The sequence below is a fragment of the Cavia porcellus genome, unplaced genomic scaffold (assembly GCF_034190915.1).
Source record: "Cavia porcellus strain 051 isolate PalLab524CR breed Dunkin Hartley unplaced genomic scaffold, mCavPor4.1 scaffold_13, whole genome shotgun sequence".
Taxonomy (NCBI): domain Eukaryota; kingdom Metazoa; phylum Chordata; class Mammalia; order Rodentia; family Caviidae; genus Cavia; species Cavia porcellus.
In genome coordinates, this window is record NW_026947496.1 from 62,379,742 (window position 1) to 62,403,606 (window position 23,865).

General features: G+C 38.4%; 2 protein-coding genes across 3 annotated transcripts in view; one reads left to right on the forward strand and one right to left on the reverse strand.

The window, feature by feature from the left end:
* LOC134478567 (uncharacterized) overlaps window positions 1-2,127 on the reverse strand; it is a 187,834-nt gene extending 185,707 nt beyond the window's left edge. Inside the window, exon 1 of one of the 2 annotated variants that reach the window (XM_063260285.1) lies at window positions 1,995-2,127. The gene's annotated coding sequence lies outside the window, so the exon portion shown is untranslated. The remainder of the gene's footprint in view (window positions 1-1,994) is intronic. The other variant, XM_063260286.1, reaches the window with a different exon arrangement.
* Window positions 2,127-19,128, forward strand: LOC100736130 (histone-lysine N-methyltransferase SETMAR). Its single transcript, XM_013156267.3, has 2 exons — window positions 2,127-2,347; window positions 16,081-19,128. The coding sequence occupies exons 1-2, from the start codon at window positions 2,231-2,233 to the stop codon at window positions 16,867-16,869; spliced, it is 906 nt and encodes a 301-aa protein (XP_013011721.1). The 5' UTR covers window positions 2,127-2,230; the 3' UTR covers window positions 16,870-19,128.
* Window positions 19,129-23,865: the final 4,737 nt, after the last annotated feature.

Sequence of the window (23,865 nt, forward strand, 5' to 3'; positions counted from 1 at the left end):
ATCTGGCATTCTGAAGATTGCTTATATCATTCTACAAACATCCTCTCATTATTTTAATCTCACACTTTATAAAATTCTTTTAGAGCCTTTGCCAACAAAATAAAAACATTACACTGCAGGGCCAACATGAACTGAATATCTTATTCTGCAACATCATTGACAACTTCATAAAATAAAATAAAGCATTCAAAACATTTTTACAAAGGGCAGACAGTATACCAAGGAGTCAAATTCAAAATGGCATAGCAAGATAAAAATACAGACAGGCAGTTCTCCTCACAGCTCTTATGATCCTTAGGACCAATCTCTTCCATTCAGCCCATTAAGACACGTACTCTGTTTTATGGAATTGAAAGCAAAGTCAAGATCTTTAAACTGTTGTAAAATTTTAGGGGTTTTTTGAGTCAGGATCTCACTACACACTTCAGGTTGTCCTTCAACTCACTATATAACCCAGACTGATCTCAAACTCACAGCAATCTTCCCACCTCAGCCTCTCAAGTGCTGGGATTATTACAGGCAGCTGAGTTAGTTAGAAATATTATAGACAGGGCTGGGTCCTCAAAGGAGGCCACACACCCTGTCCACATAACCTGCAACCTTGGAGGAGACAAACACCTCCAGCTGTGGGCCCGCTCTCAAGACAAAAGGCAAAGCAAATACACCCACATCCTAAGGATCCACAGTCCAAATAGTTCTCTGTCACCCTAAGGAAGTCAGGAGTCACCATTCCAACCCCCTACAGGAAGTCACTGCTGTTAAGCATGCCCTCTTACCATGTGACTGGCTTTCCATTTACTCCTCAATTAATCAACTTTACCTGAGCAATTAATCTTATTGGTTGACCACAGTTCTGTCCCAACTTATGCCCACCTTGCAAGTTACAAGGTTTTCCTCACCTTGGACCCATCTCACTTGTGGTTTTACTCTATCAAACTCCTTTTAAAAAAGATAGAATCTTAGGGGCTGGGGACTTAGCTCAGTGGCATAAGTGCCTGCCTTGGAAGTGTGTGGTAGTGAGTTTGATTCCCAGTACCGATAGAAAAGAAAAAGACAAAAAAAAAAAAAAAAAAAAAGAATCTTGGGCAACGCACTCAAGACGTCCTTCTGTCTCTCTCAGACAGAAGCTTTCTTTCTCTCAGTAAATGTATCTGCTTTTAACCTCTGTTGTTTCTAAAATTCAGTTTTAGAGAACGAACTCCCACAGAACATCTAGTAGGTTGGGGAGTTTCATTTCCCTATATCAGGGTTACAGGAATCTGCCACCATACCTGGCTCTAAACTGCTGTAATTTTGTTTTTGGTCAATATTAAAAAGAACAAGTAACACAAAAACTGCCAAGTGTGGTGGCACACCACCTTAATGCCAGCAGTCAGGAGGATCGCAGTGAATTCAAGGTCAGCCGGTGCTACATAGTGAGTAGTTGTACCAAAAAAGAAAAAAGAACAGAGAAGGATAAAGTGAAAGAAGAGGAAGAAAAGACAGAGGTTGACCCATTCCAGTGGGGCTGGAGGAATAGCTGTGTTGGAGTGCGTGCTCAAGGCCTAGGCCGGTTTGGTTTGCTTCAGTTTGGTTCGGTTTGTTTCATTCCTTACCATAGCATTTATATCAGCATTCTGGCTTTCTGAGTGTTTTGTTTTTACTTTTTCTCCCCAAACCGTGGGTGGTGGAGAGGAAGGCTAAACTGATAAGGCACAGGTATCATTATCATGGATAGGGCCATACCCAACACCATGCCTATGGCACCCCAAAAGCATATTGTGCCACCTGGGCACAAACCCTATCCCATGTCATCCAACTTCCCCGCAAGCTCCTCCTCCTTAGTTTCCGCACCTCTGCCCCACCCCCCTTTAGATGTCCCATCTGCTGACTCCAGTAAATGCGTATTAAGGCCTCAATAACCTTCACAAATGCCTTGACTCTAAAGTTCCCTCCCTAATGCTCCCAGGGAGAAGTAAAGCATTTCATTTGTGTTGCAACAGTTTTGGCCATACCTTATAGGGTTTTGTAATTATCAGCTCCAATACTGACAGCCACGCCAAAAAATTCAAGAAAGGAAAAATTCAGGTCTTCTTAGAGGAGCGTGAAATACTACAACTCCCATGAGGCAGTGGGGCAGCGGGACCCACGACTCCCAGCACCCTCTGCGCGATTCTACATTGTCTCGGTAGGAGGCCAAGCGAGAGGCGGTTAAATATTTAAGGAATTTTTGGAGAAGTCGCCTTTCTGGATGGCAGCGTGTAAGGAGGAGCTTGAAGCCCCAACAGAACAGCAGGATGTAGCGCGCGGCGAGGAAAATTTGCCCATTAGCGCGTGGCCGCCAGGGGCGGGCCCGGAGCCCTTCCAGGTAGGGGCGGGGCTGGGAGCCCGCGAGGCTGTGCGCAGCGCCCGGGGGCGCCGCAGGGGTGGTGCGCAGCGCCTTTCGCCTCTTGCAGTCCTCAAGACTAGCTCAGGAGCTGCCGGCTTCCGACCATTTTTCTCCTAGTAGCACGTGAGAAAAGTTGTATGCACAAGTGTCAGGCTTTCCTATTACTTGTCAATAAGAGCTTCGCAAGGATTTTGTCCTGTTCTGCCGCAGACTGAAAGACCAGAAGTGAAAGACTAGAGGCCTTAAGAGCTCTGAGAACCTGGTTTTTTGTCCATTCTGTCCTCCGAACTCACTAGGGCAAATTAGTTACTTCTGTGGTCTCAAGGATCTTACATGTACAGTAAGACTAAGTCCTATTAATAGATCTTAGCCTACTGTCCTAAAAAGCAGCCACGTTACCTGAGGTTTCATGCTGTGGAGTGCTCAGGCAGATACAGATTATCTCCTGCAAAGCTTTACTAGTGGACTACTAGTTTAATAATGCCACTCTTTAGATCCAGTTGCTTTGAGAATTATAAATAAAATACAATTTGTAGCTAGCTAGCTGCATGAACTCAGTAAATGCTTACTGCTATTAGTATGTCAAAACGCTTCTTTCTCAGCCCCTGACTGAGGCCTAAAAGTTGCCTAAGGAATCTGGAATAACAACAAAAAGCCATGAAGACTGAATTCGTGGGATATTCCAGAGGATCACTTTAGTCCGAGGATTTGAGACTCTCCTGTACCATAGCAAGAGCCTGTCCTAAATAAGTAACACCTAAAGGCTGTTAAGAGAGCCAGATGGGTTAGTGATCTTAGCTATTTCGCAGAGGTGAGATTCTTCATCCGTAAAATAGAAATAAAACAGCCCTTTCTCACCTACCCATTTTGAGTCCTACTTTTGCCTTTTTCTAGGGTTTTAAGGATGAAATGAGACAGTTCAATGTGAATTTTCAAAATAGGAAAGGATATTAACATAAGAAATTAGTCTGTCAAACTGATTTATGACCAATAATACAAGTTTATATTTGTACTGGCCATGTACAGTTCATACAAGTGATTAGCACTATATGAAACACTGATACCTGCAAGATCAAATATTGCTGAACGCCTGGTCAAAACAGTGATATGTGTTTCTTTAGTGAACAAATAATTGAATATGATGGATCAGGCACTGCATTATTAGCAAAGACCTAGAAAAGATGATGAACCATGCAGTACTTTTTTTTTTTTTTTTTTTTTTTTTTTTTGTACTGAGAATCAAACTCAGGACCCTGAGCTTGCCAGGCAGGGGCTCTGCCACTGAGCTATATCCGAGGCTGAATCATGCTGCTCTTGCCGTTAAGCTTATAAAGCATGCAGAAATGGTTGCTTTTTTACCCCCAACTCTGAGACCTGAGGCTTGGCACATTCTAAGCAAATAATCTACCATTCAACTATACTCTGGCCCTTAAAAAAAAAAAAAAAAACTATTCTAAATTACTTTTAGATATTTACGAAGAACTCAGTGCATACAAAATGGTGAGGTGGGTTGCAAAGAATACAAAAAAGAGAAAAACATATTGCCTTGCCCTCAAAATGTTAACGACTAAGTTATAATTAATTTTAACCAATTAGTTTGTAATGTTGAACAAAACTGTTGTTTATGTGAATTCTAAATCTGTTCCTAATCTTGAGTCATGTTTTTCCTGGCCATATCCAAGAACAATCTGTAAAACTATTGGCCAAATATACTTCTTTAAGTATGAAATTAATCTAAGAATAAATTGGGCGGGCATTGTGGCACTTGCCAGTAGTCCCATCTACTCAGAGGCTGAGGGGGAGGACCACAAGTTCAAGACCAGCCTGGATAATTTCGCAAGATCCTGTATCAAAATTAAAAAGGCTAGAGACGTAGCTAAGTGGTAGAATACTTGCCTAGTATATATGAGATCCTGGATTGAATGCCCAGTGCTGGAAAAAAAAAAAAAAAAAAAAAAAGCATACAGAAGTCCTTCCAATAGAAATTAATCATCATTGTCCATAATATCATGAGGTTAGATGTGCTGGTTGTTATTCTTCAAAATGTACTTTTAGCAGGCAGTCCTGCGTTCGATCCCTGGTACCGATAAAAAGGAAAAAGACAAAAAAAAAAAAAAAAACAAAATGTACTTTTAAATTTTTGTCTATTTTTAAAAAAAGACAAGAGACAAGAAAAAGATTTTTGATTTACGCTTAGACCTATAGTTGATGGCATAAACATAAGGAGATTAAAATAGAAGTTCTTTAGCTGCCTATGCAAATACACTTCTGTGGATACAGTTAGAATTACAAAATGATTGCTTTCTAAAGGAATTGATGGTATTACCAAAATGTAACATGCCTGATATATTTAAAAGACATATCCCAAATTGACTTCAATTAATTTTCTTCTGTGTATTCAGGGAGCACAAAACCAATCTAAAAATGGTCAAAATAGCTTGCCTGCTTCACAGGCATGTGCACAGAGAAGAATTAAGGCCTGAAAACCCTACGGTAAAAATAACTTTGTGTCTGGTTTGCTTTTGGTTACTGTGTGAAAGGCAAAAAGAACATCCAAATGTTCAGATTGAAAGCAAGCATTTTGTAATGTCATCAGGGTTGAAAGCCAAGTAGAAAATAAACTAATTGATTTTCTTGAGCTAGGAATCAGGTCTAATCATTTTTTTAGGTCTCTCAAACCGGCTTCAAAGGTTATTTTAAGACCTCAGTTGGGCTTTGACAAGAATTATCTGGCTCACCGTCTCCTAATAACTACTTGGAGCAAAAGCAAACTTAAGAGGCTAGAAGCCAAGTACAAAGATTCTTGTAGCTAGGGTTTCAACACAACCAAAAAAAGGAAAGCAAATTTTCACAACACTGCCTTAAGATTCAGAATTGAGGCCTGGATTGTAAATCCACAATGTTACTGGAGTCATACTTCAGTTTCTGCCACCTTGCTTTATAGAGAACTCAACTCAGAAAAGTCCCACTTCCCAGAGTCTACAATCAGATAGTCAAGAAGTACTTCCTGAGCACCTACTGTGTGCCTAGACTATGGGTAGAAGTCCTGATCCCATCTCCACTCTATACCCCAGGTCTCATGACGGCTTTTCCTTGAGAGAAGGCTACCCTTTTAACACAGTGTTCAATAGTCCATGACGGTCATATCTCAGGTTTCATGTTATTAACAATGAATGCTGGCCTAGTTAAGAAGCAAGAGCTTGTTGCAGACAAGAGCAGTGATGAAAGTATATTTGCTGTTCAATACGTTTTCTGTTTCCATTTTGACTTCTTGAATAATAATTATTTATTGAATTTTTTTCTTTGAAAAAACTTGAAATCTCCACCTGGTGCTTCATAGATCTGGTTTCTGACGCATTATTTTGCATCTGCTCTCAACTCTTTACATGAGAAATTCTGTGTTGTGATATATATGAAAAAGTTTATAATCTGACAATGCAAGATATAATCCCTCCAAAGTTCTATTTTTCATATCTTCCTGTGTATTTTTCTGAATGATTTCAAGTCCCAGAATATGTATATAACATAATAAATTAATATTTGTGGGGTTTTTGTTTTTATTTAGGGGGAGGTACCAGGAATTGAACTCAGGACCTCATGCTTACCAGGCAAACACTGTGTTGCTGAGTTATATCCCCAACCTTAAAGTCAGCTTGAAGAAGTCAGCTCTTAGCTTTTCCCCATGTTAAAGCTGAGTAATAGAAGTCAGGAAACTTAATTCCTGACACATGTTGGTTGAGTATGTTTGACCCTGGAAAGCATAACTTCTGAAGTGTTTTCTTTACCGCCGTACTGTTTGACATGCATAATTTTTATTAAACGTTTATGTGCTAATCACTAGAATAAGCTTTTTGCATGGCTTCTTCCATTTTTTTTTCCTTTGTATTAACCAAAGAAGTAGATAAGATGTTTAAAGGGATTGAGTAATTTTCAAAAAAAAATGATGATAAAATACCTAAAAATAATATCTAGAAAAAAAATGAATGAAGTTAGTTTTTTATTAGAATAGGTTAAGAAGCTAATATATTTAAAGTATCAAGTGGCAGGCTGAATATAGTATTATTTCATTTAAAGTTCATGAAAACCAGCCTAAGTATGAATATTGTCCCTGTCTTATAGTTCCTGACTTGAAGCTTTAGCAAATCATCTGCTCAAAGTTGCAGTGCTAATAAGAGCCTAGATCTCTGTGCATCTCGTTCAGGACAGTCCATGTTCTGCACTAAGAAGCCTTCATTGCTTGGCCAGTATTACAGGCTGTAGTCACAAGTTTTCCTGTCAAGAGTTTTGCACTTTGCTCCAGTCTCATCTCCTAATTGGAGACCTCGTTGCTCATTGGTCATTTACATCTTTAACTAAATTTCCCATTAATTTTTTGGAACCATTATCAGTTTTACCCTATTGTATCAATCAAGACATTTGTAAGACTTGTAACACAGACTGACTCAAGCTAAAGCATAAGGGAACTGCTTCAAATAATAGAGAAGTCTGGAGGTGATTACTTTAGACCTGTATGGATTCAAGCACTCTTAACAGTGTCATCAGATGTGTCCTTCTGTACCTTTGTCGTTTGCAGTCCTGCTTTCCCTTTCGTGGCTGACTACACTCTGAGTACATCTTTATGTGGTAAACTTGAGAATGCAGAGAAAACACTATGGTTTACCAGCCCTAGTAGAAAGAGTGCTGCTTTCTCTGACTGCTTCAGTAAAAGTCCTAGCTTTTCTGTTTCATTATTACGAATTAAGTCATATGTCCACTCATGAACCAAATACTTTTGAAAAAGCAAGCAATTATATTTTATCAAGTCTAGATCTCAGTCCTGCTGGGGCCCTTAGACAAGCCACAAATAGGGGCTTTTCATAACGTTAAGTGAAATAAAACCGACACGCAAGCTTAAATATCTTACAGTTTCTCTTATGTGAAAAACCGAAATTATAAATAAAGAGTAAAAAATAAAAGGAAGTAGGGAGATAGATCTTTCTCAAAAAAGGGGGTTGAGATAAACAGAAAAGGGACAGAAAGCAGAAAAAGGGAATGAAAAAAGGAAAGATATATTACATACATGTACCAACTCCACACACATGTAAATATCACTACAAACTTGTACTAATAAAAAAAACAGCAAAACCAAAGAAAATTTTAATATCAAGTCAACTTCCTCTGAATTTGAAACTATTTTCCTCTAGCTTTCAAGTACAGTTTGTCTAGCTTATAAATATTTCAGTGGAATGTTACATAAATCACCTCAAATTATTTTATTGACCTTTTGGGAAAGAGAAAATGGAAACACATGAAAATAGAATGATTTGCATTCTTTTTAAATGGAAAACTTACCTGGAAGATTATATAATCTACAGCTCATTTGGAATTAGCTACCATTTGTAATCTAAGTCAGTGACTTCGATCATGCATTAAGTTTAATTGGAGAACTAAAAATATATCACTTTGGGAGTGAGATACTAGGGATCTACCCAGGGCACTGTGCATTCTAGGCAGAATTCTGTCACTAACCCATCCACACACCCCAATCCTTTTTTTAAAAAATCACTTTATAAATCTTGTAAAATAAATTTTGTTAAAAATCTCAAAAAAAGATTTGAGATAATTTTTTATTCTAAGTAAATACTATGGGGGTATTTGCTTATACTATGTATAGTATAGTATTTGCAGCACTGGGAATAGGCCCCAAGAATCACTGAGCTACATCCCTTTTTTTTTTTTTTTTAAACACAGTATCTCACTCAGTATCTAGACTGCCCTCAAATTTGAGATCCTCCTCCTGCTTTAACTTCCTAGGTAGCTAGGTTTATACACATGCACCCCTGTGCTCAGCACAAATGCTACTATTTTTCAATAAGGAATGTGCTTTCCTGGTTACTAAAACTGCAGTAAATCATATTTGATTTTAAAAGGATTTATCTGTGTCAACAAAATCACTTTAAGGTTTAGTGATTTATATATTAAAATATGGACATGTTGAACAGTTTAAAAGAGCTGTGAAAAAATTTCACAAAGATATAGTAAATTTTTATTTTACTTAAAATGTCTAGGTAATCTTTTATGTTTCAACATGGTACCTTTGAAAAACTGGAAGTAGTTTTGTTTGGAGGGATGTTGGTCATTGTTTTGCAACAGGATCTTACTATGTAATTCAGGCTGACCTTGAACTCACTCTGTATCCCGGGAAGGCCTTGAACTTAAATTGATCCTCCTGCTTCAGCCTCCAGAGTTCTGGGATTATAGGCATGCAGCATGCGTGGTTTGGAAGTAGATTCTGGAAGAAGAAGAAAAAATCCCCTGAATTTGGCAAGTAGGGATATTTTATAAACTTTCCTTTATTCCTTTAGGGCATCCCTGCTAGCAATGTAAGAAATAACACAAATAGAAAGTTCTTTCACTTTCCGCCCCCAGATCACTTTTTGAGCAGAATATTGTCCTGCCCCTGCAGCACTCCCACTCATCGCTCTCCTCCTCTTTCACAGAGGATGTCGATCTTCCCTCTAGCTCAGCACCTGGAAAAATATAGGATTCTGCACTTAACAGCATATCTCCACCAAGGCCTCCACAGGGAGTGTGACTACATGCTGTTCAGTATCATTCCGAAGCCTGAGTGGGAGACATAATGTTAATGATTGTCTGAAAGATGTGCAGCATGAACATTTCCCTAGGTACTTTCAGATCTGCTACGGACTGCAAGGCCATGCCTTTCAGAACTGCAGTTACCTGACTGCTGGGTCTGCATGCCAGCAACCTTTATGAGGGTCAGCCTTGGAAACTGCTTTCTACAAAGGAATGGTTTGGAAGAACACACTGGAGTAATTGTTTTTCCTGATGTGAATACTGTCAGAAGCTATTGCTACTTCTGAGCATTGTGACTGCTCCCAGACAGGTGGAAATGTCCAGGTGTATTTCTAATTACACACTTGGTAATTGACTTGCTCTTATATTCCCTTTTATCTTGTATTAATCATCTTTCTGTTACTCCAACAAAATACCTGAGATAATCAAATATAATAGAGGTAAAGTTTATTTTGACTCACAGTTTCAGAAGTGTGAGTCCATCATTGTTTGGACCAGTTGCCATGTGGCCCACAGAGAGGCACAACACCAATGTTGGGAGCATATGGTGAAGGATGCTGCTGAGACAGAAAAGAGAGACAGAAAAGACTATGGTCCCCACATGCATGTGCACATTTTTTTTTAATGATAGCATAGCTTTACATTTATTAAATGTAGGAGAAAGAAGGGTAAGACAAATACGCTCCTCAGCAAGCTTGGACCAAGAAAAAGGAGGAAAAAATACAGATTCACCCTATATTATACAGTGAGTTATGGTGAAGAGTCATGATGACCCCAATATGCCCCTTTGAAGTGACTGCACTTGCTCCCACTGGGTCCCACATCCTAAAGGTTCTACCACCCCTTAATAGCTCCAGAGCAGGGACCAATCCTTTTTAATACAATGGCCTCTGGGGTACATTTATCCAAACTGTAGTATACTTCACTCCATTTTTCATTTATGTTACTTCTTTGTAAATCTCATTAAGGCCTTACAGGAAAAAGATAGGTGTAATCATATTAAGTCCTATGTGAGCAAAAGTTACTGTATGCATAAAGAAATGTGCTGAGCTCTGGAGAGAAACTTTAATCTTCAGGGTTTGAAAATATGCTTCAGATATGCCTGGTGGAACATGCCTATAATCCTCACACTTGGGATAAACTCAGGATGATAAGTTGAAAGCCACGCTGGGCTACATAGGAGTTCAAACCCATCCTGTATTACATAGTGAGACCTTATCTTAAGGGAGTGGAGGAATAAGAAAGTTAGTTTCATGATGGAGTAAAGAAAGGTCAAGTTTCACACAGAGACTATCTTGGCATTATCTTCTTTGTCGATACCATTATATAAATGTAATGTTTTTTTTTATTTTTATTGGTACATTTTAGATATAATCAGTGGTAACATTCATTATAGGGAACTTGTACCTGTACATGATATATCTTCATTCTTTTGTTCAACAGTCCCTTCCTCTCCTCTCAACCCCTCTTCCCCTCCTAATTTACAAAAGCTTTGTTTCCAGTTTTTTTCTTCCATTCTTTACTCTTTCTTATCCCATCCTTCCCTTCCCTATCCCCCTGCCTTCTTCTCCTTGTCATTTGAATATTTTCTTCTCATTTCCAAATATCTACTATATGTTTTGCTCCTTATTTACACTTGGTTACTTACACCACAAAAACAGTATGATATTTAAGCATGTGTATGTAGTTTATTTCACTTAAGAGTATGGTATCAGAGTGCATCTATTTAGCTAAAAATATCTCAAACTTATCCTTCTTTATGGCAAAGTAGTACTCCATTGTATTAAAAAAAACCCACATCTTCTCTATCCATTCATGGGTTTGATGGGCTGTTTCTAAGACTTAGCTATTACAAACTGTGCCATTATAAACATGAGTAGCATATGTCACTGTGGTATGATGCTTTTAGTTCTTTTGGGAAGATACCTAGAAGAGGAATAGCTGGAAAAAATAGAATTTTTAGTGTTTTTGAGAAGTCTCCACACTGATCTCTATAATGGTTTTACTATTATGCATTTCCAACAACAATGAAAAAGTGTTCCTTTTTCAGTGCAGCCACACCAGCATTTGTTATTATTCAATTTCTTGATGATGGTCATTCATTCTAGCATAAGAAGAAAGCTTAGTGTTTAATTTACATTTCTATAATAACCAGAAATATTAAACTTTTTTTTCATGCTTGTTTTTTTTCCAATACTAGTTTTTCTGAAAAATGTCTATTCATTTCAGTTGCTCATTTTTGGATTGAGTCTTATTTGGGGGGGATCTAATTTTTGTGTTCTTTATGATTCTAGATATAGTCCTCCATTTGTTCAAAAATTTGGTTCAGTTTCAACCTTTCTTTGCTTTTTTTTTTTCTAGTTGATCTATTTGTCACAGTGGGGTATTGAGGTCCCCCATTATAATCATATTAGTTCTTATTTGATTTTGGTGCACTAGTATTTGTTACATGTATACTTGTGATTGTTCCCTTTACAAAGATATAGTGATCTTTTTTTGTCTCTCTTACTCAGTCTTGGATTAAAGCCTACTTTGTCTGGAAATAGGATAGCTACACCTTTTGCAGTGTTCCTGTTGCATGAAGTATTGTTTTTCACTCTTTGACTTTACTTCTATGATTTGATTTTTGAATTAAATGTGTTTCTTCATGCAGCATGTTGTTGGACCTTGCTTCTTAATCCATTCTGACAGTCTTTTTGTTTGTTTGTTTGGTATACTGAAACCATTTACACTTAGGCTATAATGGATATGTATTAATTTCCTGTTATGTCACTATTCCTTTTTTAATTTTATTTAAAGAAAGACTAAGCAAAACAGAAAATATGTAGAAATAATGTATATGTTCAGAGGAAAAAAATAAAAAATAAACCATAAGTAATCACAAGTTGATGTTTACATATTGTCATTTTACAAATAGTTGTTCAAGAGTGGAATATGCAAAGTGGGAATTCAGACAGCGAGACTGTAAACAGTTCTGTTCAACTGTCCAACAAAAACTTAGTAACATGGTTGTCAATCCTATACACTTAAACATACATGCAGTTATCCATATCTTCATTTATGTTTAGATTAAGCAAACTAAAGCAGGTTAAAATCATTCTGAACAAAGAATAATAGTATTGCTGGATTTCACATCATGACAGTCTGTATGTCACTATTCCTATTCTTGGTTCTCTTTTTATTCCTTCGGTTTAATTACTTACCTTACCTGGATTCATTCTGTTGGGGCTCCTAGCATTGTAGTCCTCACAATGTCTTTCTACAATGTCCTTCAGAACATTTTGAAGTGGTGGTTTGATGGTCATAAATTTCTTCGATGTTCTTTATCATGGAACAATCTTATTTCTCCATCAATTTTGAAAGGTAATTTTGCAAAGTGTCTGGGCTGGAAGTTGTTTTAATTTAGTTCTTGAAATACTTCATGCTTTCTGGGATGTGAGGGCTTGTGTTGCAAAGTCTCTTGTGATTCAGATGGTCTTCCTTTTATATGTGATTTGTTTCTTTTCTCTTAACAGTTTTTAATATTCTGTCCTTGTGTTGAATTTCTAAAATTTTATCTACTATATACCTTGGTGTAGATTTTTTTATCATGGCTAATTGGAGTCTGTATGACTCACTTATCTGTATGTCAAATTGTTTTTCCACATTTTGTAAGTTGTCTACCATTATTTCTGGGAACAGGTTTTCTGTCATTTGTGCTATCTCCCACTTTTTTATTGATTCTGATCAATCTTATGTTATTCTTTTCTGTATCACTTAGCAGCTGTTGGATGATTTTTCATGGTTTCATGCTGTTTTTAAGAAATCTTTCTCTGCATGATCACTAAGCACAGTCCTGTCTTGTCTATCTGATAATCTGTCTTCACATTGGCTTCTGCTACTGTGTATACTTTCCTGGATATCTGTTTGAATCTGTTTTTGTGGATTCCATTTCTTTCCTGTGTTGGGCATTCATAGTTTCCATCATTTTTTTCTAGGATCCTCTATTTTAAAAATCTATATCTGCTCTACAATTTCTAAGCTCATCTTTCATTATGGTCACCATCTCTGTAGCTATCAGATTATTTCTGATTGGATTTTTTCTAGACTCTCATTCATCTGCTTTGTTATATGGGCTGTTAACACTTCAGAGTGTCCATATGGGTGATTTCCAAATTGTTCCACCTATTGCCCCCCTAAAGTTGCCATTGGTGACCTAGAAATCTGGGGTTGATCTTGCGTGTTTTCTCTCATATTTTTTTAAGTTTTAATTCCTGGGTTGATGCTTGTAAATTGCCTGCAGGTAGCTTTATTGCTGATATTTAGAACCCTTAAGAAATGACTGCTTCTCAGAGATGGCTTCCAGCTGTAGCTGACTTTTGGATTTTGAATCTGTTTCAAGATCCTATCCCTTGAATTTAGTGGGGATGAGAAGTTGCTGCCTATTTGGCCTATTTGACACTACTTGTAGTATTGTTTATCACCCTGTTGTAGTCATGGGTTGTGCGGAGAACAATTAGAATCAGGACACAGAATTTACATTATTTTGTGATGGTCACCCAGAGTTAACACAAGAAAGTGTAGGAAATCTATCCACAACACTAAAGACATAGAATATTCAGCCAAGGGCTTAAATCCCACAGCAATGTCCTACATGAGTCTAGATACAAACCTAGAGCACATGATAGTTCCTCCCAACTGGAGGTCTACAGCCTACAAGAAGGACTTGCTGGGAAGGCTCAAAGGTCAGTGGTGGAGCTAGAAAGTCTATGCCAGTAAAGTGAAGGACCTGTGCTAATAGGTTGAAGGTTCCATGCTGGAGCTGAGAAGGCACACTCAAAACAAAGACCAGGGGTGTCCTGAAAAGCACCACAGCCATCCTTAGTGACACAGAGGTCCTGAGCTCCTCTGATGATAAGAACAGCAAGTAACATGCCCAGGAAGCCAGCATGATGACTTTATCCTAGAGGTTAAATAGCACAAGTCTTCCCCTCCAGAACCAGGAAGCAATGCTTGATATAAGAACCAGAGCTCCTCCAGGAGAGGAATGACTCAAGCAGCAACACATTAAAAAAACCCACAATGCCTAACTTCTCCTTCTCCATGTCTCTATTTATGCTGGCAACATTCCTCAGATGGAACATCTATGCTCAGCACCATGCTGATTTAATTCATCTGGCATTAAATTGACCAACAGTTATTAATCCATAACACAGCCTTGGCATACCAAAAAAAAACAACTGTTAAAACAGTTATTTCACTTTGGCTAAAGTAGTACCATCAGCAATAAAACTAACATCAAACACATCCTAGAAAATGACAGACTATGGTAACTCTTGCCACAAACTGCATAAACTGTACTTGTGGTTATATAACAAAATATCAAACCATAAAATTGTGTACAATAAACATGCCCTTCATATGGCAATTTTAGCCTCAGTGGAGAAAATTTAAAAGGGTTTAGGGGGAAAGAATAGAGAAATGGAGGAAGAGATCAGAATCAAGGCTGGCAGATTACATAAACTTAGGGAAACTGGTAAAGAAGGCAGGTGGGAAAGAGAAGGAAAAAAATCAAAACAAGAAAATACAACAAAAAGAAATCTAAAAACTGTTCACACTCAAAGAAAAACAATCAAAAAAATAAGGCAAAAAGAAAAAAAAGTGTCCACTTCATGATGTGTCTCTGCTATTACTGGCAGACAGAGTGTGCAGACAGATCCGAGGTCCATGTTGATTAATCCTAGCAAGCCTGCTGCAGATTTACAGGGGGTGGTGTATACTCCCACTAAGCCTGCACCTTATGAAGTGCAGGCTGATTTCTGACTGTGAGGCTGGAATCTGATTTATTCAGCCTACAACATTCTGTGTGCCTCCTGCTGGCTTGAACTCAGCTCTCTGATCTCCTGCTAACTTGAACTCGGTTCTGCTCTGAGTTCTGGGCTCTAGTGGCCTGTCTGCAAGATGGCTACTGGCCAATTACTGACTTTCCAGGAGGACGTGTGAACCTGAGCAGTCTACCACACTCATTCCACTAGTGTGTTTCTCCATGGAAGTCTGTGGGTTCTCCAGTCACTGTGCATTGCAGGTTTGAATCGCCCCACCTATGCGGTGAGTCGGGACTCAGAGAGAAAGCACTGATTGCCACTTTCCTCTGCATTGAGATCTTTCTCTTTTTCCATGGTCTCAAATCCTCACTTGAGTCCTTGTTGAGATCCTTGTTGAGTCCTGGGGACCCACTTCACTCCTTTTGTTCCTCATGTTGCTGTTTTCCAGTGGCTGGACACCAAGTCTCAGGCTGTTTCTCTGTTGTTCACCATTACATCATCTTCCCAGAAATCCTCAAGTGTAATATTTTTAAAATACAAGCACATTTAAAACACCAACAAAGATTTTCATATTACCCTTTTCTCTTCTAATAAGAACAGAATCTCAGCTAGAACAGTGGTACACAACTATAATCCCAGTACTTAGAGAGGCTGATGCAGGAAGATTTTCACATTTGAGTCTCTCCTGGGTAACTTCATAAGACCTGACTGAAAATACAAAAAAATTTTAAAAGGGTAAGAGGAGCCTGGAGATGTTGCTGTGTGTCCTAGAGCCCTAGGTTCAGTAACCCCATACCAAAACAAACACTCAGAATTTCTTTACATGTGTATGATACATCAAAAAAAAAAAGTTAAGTATTATTAAATAAATGCCATTGTTTGGAATTCTGTCCATAATTGATTTATCACTTAGGACTTTATCTCCAAAAAGGGCCCAAAATAACTTACAATAAAAATATGTATGTACTTGTTGTACATTATTAAATAAAGATAAAAGTAATCAAAAAATAAGGATAAAATACTGAACTGCCTATTAAATATACAGCTGTTCTGACATCCAAAACTAAAAGGGAAACAAAATGAGCTGTAAAGCTTTTAACTTCTGATAAGAGAAAAAAAACATTCTGTTGTTACCCTTATTCAGCAAAACCACAAAATTTTAAATTGAAAACTTAATTATCTTTTAAATTGGAGAGATCTTTTTCAGCAATATTTTTATGTTTCATGGGAGTTTTTTGTTTTTATATATGTTAAAATTACAAAATGACCTAGCAAAAAGCTACTTGAATGTGACATACTCATGCTAATTTACAGTATGTATATCTTTTACAGTATACCCCTGATCATGTAGTTGGACCTGGAGCAGACATTGATCCATCTCAGATAACCTTTCCTGGATGCATTTGTGTCAAAGCTCTGTGTCTCCCTGGAACTTGTTCCTGTCTCCGCCATGAAGAGGCCTATGATGACAATTTGTGCCTTAGAGATACAGGATCAGAAGCAAAGTATGCCAAGCCTGTTTTTGAATGCAATGTCCTTTGCCAGTGTGGTGACCACTGCAGAAATAGAGTGGTCCAGAGGGGTATACAATTCTACCTCCAGGTGTTCAAGACAGATAAAAAAGGCTGGGGACTTCGTACCTTGGAACTTATACCAAAAGGAAAGTTTGTCTGTGAATATGCTGGTGAGGTTTTAGGATTCCCTGAAGTACAAAGAAGAATTAACTTACAAACAACAAATGACTCAAATTACATTATAGCCATCAGGGAACATATTTATAACGGACAGATAATGGAAACATTTGTTGACCCTACCTATATAGGAAATATTGGAAGATTCCTTAATCATTCTTGTGAACCAAACCTGTTGATGGTACCAGTTCGAATTGACTCAATGGTACCTAGGTTAGCACTTTTTGCAGCTAAAGACATTTTTCCAGGAGAAGAACTGTCTTACGACTATTCAGGAAGATATCTTAATCTAATGGACAGTGAAGACGCAGAGAGACCAGATAATGGGAAACTAAGAAAACCTTGTTACTGTGGTGCCAAATCATGTACTGGTTTCTTGCCGTATGACAGTTCATTATACTGCCCCTTAGAGAAGCCAAACATCAATTAGGAAGTCTCCTCAGTGGGCCAGGAATAAGAGGGATACAAGCATGTGTAGTCTTCCTGCTTCTAGGTTCACCTTATGCAAGCAGTGTAGTCTCCAGGTAACTCTGCCATGTGGTAAGCAGCTTGCCCCTCCCTGAAAGGAAAGCCAGTGGTTCTCCAGCCTTTCCTCTGCCTTATTACATACGTTTAAATGAAGGATGTGGCAAAGACTCTGAATTATCCACCAGTATCATTTCTCTCCTTTTACAATAGAATTCTCATTTTATATGACTCCCCAGAATGCTTGCTTTCTTACTTAGATGTGACTAAGTGATTTGTGTTCTAGCTAGTGAGATATAACAATTAGTATGTCCTTAAGTGGAGATAAGTTGCCCTTCCTTTTTGTTCCACTCTTAAACTAGAGTACATTCATGATGGCTAAAACTGGGGTAACAGTCTGGGGCAAGTGACCCTGGGAAATGGTCATACACAGCAAATCAACAAGATAAAGAGGAGCATAGATATCTGGTACTTTATAAATGCTACTGGACCTGATTGACACTTCTGGACTTTTAGATAGGAAATAGTGTATCCCTTGTCTACCATACACTCAGCATACTCCAAAGCTTATAAAGCTGTGCTTCAGAACTCTAAGACAACTTTACTTCATATATTAATATCAAGTAACCCTGTTGACAACATAGAAAGAGATAGGAGTTTTATAATCAAATTTAAACTTTAAAGGAGAAAAGTCTCTAACTGGATTCCTTAAAGCAAAGATATCACAAAAATATAATTTCTATGAAGGTTAATTACACATTTTGAAAGAAAAGAAGTTTAGTCCCTAAAGTATTATTTAATAATTCCATTTCTTCTATAGCACAAATAAGCCTCAGGGTCTTGCATTTAAAAATTAATCCATAGAGATCCATGTTATATTTAACACCCTATCTCTGGGTAATACCTTAAGTATTTTAGTTGTATACTATAAATCAGTAAATTAAATATATGTGAATTATGATTCTTTGTGAACAAAAGAGTACTCATAAAATGCTCCAAACTACAAATATACAATGTCAGAATTTTTCTCCTATGTATTATGTCCATTCTTTTGATTTGACTGACTCTGTCCTGGTATGTCACATTTGGTTTTACTTTCTTCAAAAAAAAAAAAGTTATAAGAGCTGTGGGAGTAATAAAACCCAAAGTGTGTAATTGTCATTGTACAAAAGAAAGGAAAAGAAAGTTCTCTAAAAGATATAACTGCATATATATTTAAGTGTATAAGATAGATAACCATATTACTGATTTTTGTTGGATCATTGAATAAAACTGTTTGCAGTCTCACTGTTTAAAAGTCCCCTCTATATGCTTTAATTTTGTAACTTCAACAACTATTTCTAAGATGACAATTTGTAATTAACTAGTGATTTCCTACTGTTTATTTTTTCTGAAAGTCTGTATAACTTGCAACCTTTTTCCGTTTTTTTTTTTTTTCTTTTTTCTCCTTAAATAAAATTAAAAAAAAAAAAAAAAAAAAGAATTTTTCTTCAAGCTCACTAGCTTTCCCTGGCAACCTTCCTGTTACCCTGATTTTTCTGAAGCCATCCAGTTTTAAATTTTACGTAAGTGCATTATTACTTGAAATTTATACTTGCTTAAGACCAATTTACTTTTTGAAGACATATTTTAAAGAGAAAGATATTTAAAATTTTTAACAAAGGAGCATATTTTGCTCGTCTTACTGGCCTCTTTCTCGAAATATAAAACTCATCAAAGTTCACTTTGCCTTATGAGTCTTAAGCTTCTTTTATGACAAAATTATTTCTGAAACTTAATTGTAAATGTATACTTGAGAGCACTCTTATTGGGTTACTGTTTCAAAAATATTGTAGTTGTTCAATAGAAAATGTTTGTCAGTCACCAAGTTGGGTTTAAGGCGATTCTGGAAAGTTCCCCCTGCATCCTGTTATCAGGTGTATCAGTTTGTATGACTGGTGATCACTTTCATCTAGGGAGCACTGTAAACATTAGAACTAACCTGATTTTTCAAATTCACTTACCCACTGACTGTTGTGACCCCATTATTCAGGAGCTAGTTCATTTGTCATTTTCTCACAGTATACTAACTTCTGTCCACTCAATGCATATCACTTTTATTGTACGTCTGTACACTTCCAATTTGTGTAAGGCAATTTGCATCCCTCATTATAAAATGGCCTTTCTTCTCACAAGTTCTAACTGAGCTGCTTCAGAAACAATAAAGAAATGGTAAGAATGGAAATGTTTGGCTTGTTTGGTTCCGTAGATATACTTTCCCACATCTTTCATCATCTATGTTGAATATCACAGTCAGTGATTCAGGGTTATTTACTTTGCCAGAAGAAAAACTGGCTGAGGATCTTTGGAAATTTTGTCTCCATGCACAACTTTATTTTTAACTAGCACATAATCCTAAACATTACATTCCTAAAGTTAAGAGTGCGTTTTTTAGCGCTTTTGTCTAGATGTCCCCCAGAAGCCTCATGGAGTTTTTCAGAAGTGGCTAGATCTAAAGTGTATGAATCTGGGATCAAAGATGCAATCTTAGAATTAAAGGTTGTGAGGGGTACTTGCCCTAAGAGTGGGAAACCTAGGTAAAATATAAGAGATAGAGGATTCTCACTTATCACTTGCTTCTTGGATTCTTCGGCTGTCTTCTGCCTGCCAGAAACTTTCTCATCTATCATGCGCCTCCACCATATCACCTTGCCTTGGAGCCAGCCAATTATGGACTGAAATCTCTGCAAACTGAGCCAAAGTAACCTTTCCTCCTTTAACTTTGGGTGCTGGCTATTTTGTCATAGCAACAAGAAAAAGGTGAATAAGACAGTATTCTGGTTTTTTTTTTTTTTTCTTTCCACTACTTGGGGTTGAACCCAAGACCTTCACACTGAGCTACCCTGCCCCTATTTTTTTTATTCTAAAATGGTCTCACTAAGTTCTAAACTGCACAGGTTGAGCTAAAATTAACAATCTTCCTGCCTCAGCTTTGTAAAGGGCTGGGATTACAGGTATGGACCCTATACTTGACTTCTAAATCTTTTCTAAGCACCAAGTTATCTACATTTCTTTATTGCCATATCCTTGAGAATGTTGACAATTCCAAGAAAACTTTGCAAAATACCCTTATTGACAATTATAATAAAATACTGTAAAACATTTATAATTGGTATGATAAGGAAAGCACATGACCTATGATCTTCCCTCAAAACCTATAACCCCATTCTAATCATGAGTAGAAAAAGGGTCAGGTGGAAGGTGGAGGCTAGAATAAGAAGGTAGAAAAAAAAGCGGAAGAGGAGGTGGTAGAGAAGGAAAAGGAAATGGAGGACAGGGACAGAAGAGTCATCTGTTATGCCTTGTGTCTAAATGCCCCTCCAAAACCTCATGTAGTCAGAAGTGAGAATTTTTCAGGTTTGTGGATCTAGTTTGTGATACTGGTATTAAGGATTGATGCTGAGGTTAATTCATGGTTCAGTGTTAGGATTAAGGGTGCCTCACCCTGGCTGTGGCTGAATAGAATATAAGGAACAGAGAGAGGGCTGCTGTCATCACTTGCTACTTCTTCATTACTCTGCTGCTTTGCTTCCTTCTGACTTCTTCCATAATGAACTATTTCTCCTCTATAATGCCCCCTCTGCCTTGCCACCCTGCCTTGGACCCAGCCAACTATGAACTGAAACCTCTACAAAACATAAGCAAATACCCAGAGACTCGTGGCCATCTGGGAACCCATGGTGAGGCCCACAGGGACTAGAAAGCTGCACTCAGTGATCCACCCACATCCAGGAGCCTTAGGTAAGGCTCCTGGCAACTGGGAAGCTGCACCCAGTGACTCACAACTATCCAGGAACACTTCGTGAGGCCTACAGGGTCTGGGACTCCACACCCAGCAACGTACAGTCATCCTTGAAAATATCATTGAGGGCCACAGGGATTGGAAGTCTGCACCCAGCAGCTCACAGACATCTGAAAACTCTCTGAAGCCTGAGGGGACTGGGAGTCTGCACAGCAACCTGTGGTCATCCAAGAACCCACAGTGAGGCCTGTAGGGACTAGGAAGTGTACCCAGTGACCCAAAGTCATCCAGGAACCTTCCCTACGGCCCAAGGTGTTTGGGAGTCTGCGCCCAGTGACTCACTGTCATCCAGAAATGCCTACAGGGACTGGAAGTCTGCCCTCAGTGACCTTTCCACACCTGGAAACCATCTCTGAAGCTCTTAGGGACTGGGAGCCCAACCCAGAGACCCACAACCATCAGCAACACTCAGTGGAGATTATTGCCACCTGGGCTGCCAGCACAGGAAGCAACTACAGGTACATAGCATCCAATAGAATTGGAGGAACACAGGAAAATGCTAAAATGAAAGAACCAAATGCAATCTCAAGTTTCTAGCCGACCCAGGTCTAGTAGGGGAAACATAGACTCATTGGAGGCACAGTTACATTGAGTTTGGGGGCCAGTGAGCAGAACAGGAGAGCTGAGTTGGCAGGGTGCCTACATCGACCTGTGGTGAGTGGTGGGAGTGGAGCCATTCCATAAATAGGGGGGCTCTGGCAGACAACATTCTGGGACTGGGCAGGGCTGGCAAGTACAAGGGTCGGCAGTGACTGCAGGAAATTGTTCCCTTCCTAAATGGGATTGGTGGAGTGAGCTAGGCCTGGGTCACATGACCAGCTGAGACCAATAGGTTATCCGAGGTCAAGTCTCTGTAGTGGTGGCGCACACTAACCACCCTGGCACAGTGGAGCCTCTGAGGTTTGGCTGGTCCTGAGGGGAGGTGGGGCAAAGTAATACAGTAGTGCAGGCCACAGCAGCTTGACTAATCTGGAGGGGAGGGGCCCGCATATGTTGTCTCTGTCTGCAACTCACTAACACGTGCAGTGTGAAGGGTCATCTAGCCAGCATGCTTCAGAAGAATTGTAACCAACAAAGAAAGAAACTGGGGCCTCCTGGAAGAAGCAATAACAAAAAGTCCCCACGCCCCAACCCTGAGAACATTGACCCAGGACAGGTAATACAAAGGAGAATGAGAACAGCAAACATGCAATATCAGACACAGCACCAGTGGACACAAAGAGATATATTCGGGACCTCACAGACAAATTCAAAAGTGAACTATTTAGCCAAATAAAGCAAGATGTAAGAAGATTAATAAAAGAGATACTAAGTACCCCTCAAGCAGACACAGATGGAAGAAGGGAGAAACTCAAACAAAGGAGAGAACCATTTGGTGCAGAATATAAAAAAAATATATAGAATACATGAAGCAGATTCAAAGAGATCACCAGGAAATTAAAAACTCTATGGAAAGATGGCAAATCAGCTTGAAAGAAACTAAGGATAGATTATCCAAACTGGAGGACAATTTTGCAATGTGGGAGTATGAAAGGGAAAAGTTTTTAAAAATAACAAGGAAACAAGCAGTAACAATATAAAGACTAGAAGATGACAAAAGGATCTATAACGAGAATAAAGAATGTGAATCAAGAAGCTGGGATACAAACAATGGAACTACAAAGGTTATTCACAGAAATAAGGAAAAATTCCCAAACATAGGAAAAGGAAATGATGTTCTAATATATGAGGTATACAGAACTCCAGCCACCTACAGCCAAAACAGAGCTATACCCAGGCATATAATAATCAAGAACCCAGAAATTCAATATAAGAACAGAATATTAAAAGCTGTTAGAGACAAGAAACAGATAACCTACAGAGGAAAGCCAATCAGAATAATGTCAGACTTCTCGACACAAATCATCAAGTCAAGAAGAGCCTGGACTCCAAGCCCTCAAAGAAAATAACCTCCAGCCCATATTAATATCCCTGATAAACTGTCTCGAGAAATTAATGTAGAAACAAGATGCTTTCAAGACAAAGAGGACCTTGGGAAATTTGCAACCACCAATCCAACTCTACAGAGAATACTGCGGGGCATTTTAGAGAGAGAAAAGTACTAGGATTCCAGGAACAGTGACAGAAAGGCCTCAATGAATGGAGCAGAAAACAGAATGAAGAAGATAAGCAGACAACTGATGGCAAAAAAAGAGCATAACAGAAATGAGGCAGAGAAGATTTTATTCAAAACTGATACAATTGATAGTATCAAGTCTGAGAGTATAGGCAACTACTCTGAGGATGACAAGACTCTATGATACACATTCTGGTTTGATAACTGCCGGTTTTTGAAGTTCTATACTATATACAAAGTTGTGTTTTTATTAATACTGTTATGTACTGATTCAATTATACTATGTCTGATGATATAGCCAATTCTATTGGAGATAACAAAGAGACAACACAGGAACCATGGTAGAACTCCTGTACAACAGTCTTATATGTTTATTTTGTTTCATATGTTTATAGGAATATGTTTTGTTTTGCCTTGCTTTGTTTTGTTTCTCCCTCTAAAATAGAAAGGATAGAAATACATGTTAAGACTCATGTATGTGTACAATCTATACAGTTTATGAAAACTGATCTTATGACACATGATAAAATGAACAGATACTTTGAAGAAAAAGAAACACTAAAATATCCAGTGCTGACCCTGGAGTGTCATAATGTGAAACCCAGCACTGTAGGGAGCGGCACAACCGCCCCATTGCTGCCTCCCCGCCTCTCTCCTATGGGCTTATGATGCGTCTGCCTACATTAACCATAATCTTCTCCTGCTTATGTCATATACCCAGACGTGATGATGACCCTGTTGTATTCATCCCCATAGCCTCTTCCTGTCCCACCAGCCCGCCCTTGGCCTATAAAAGATGTGATCACTTCCTGAATAAATGAGACTAGATTGGAATACTCTTCTTATCTCCATCTCTCTTTGTTCCCCCCCCCCCGTCTCTATTTCATCCCTGTTCCCCCTCGAGGTACACCCCACCGATTGATCCGCGGGCCGGATCACAGCACTAGTATTATTCTTTGTTCAGAGTGATATTAGCCTGCTTGAGTTTATTCAATCCCAACATA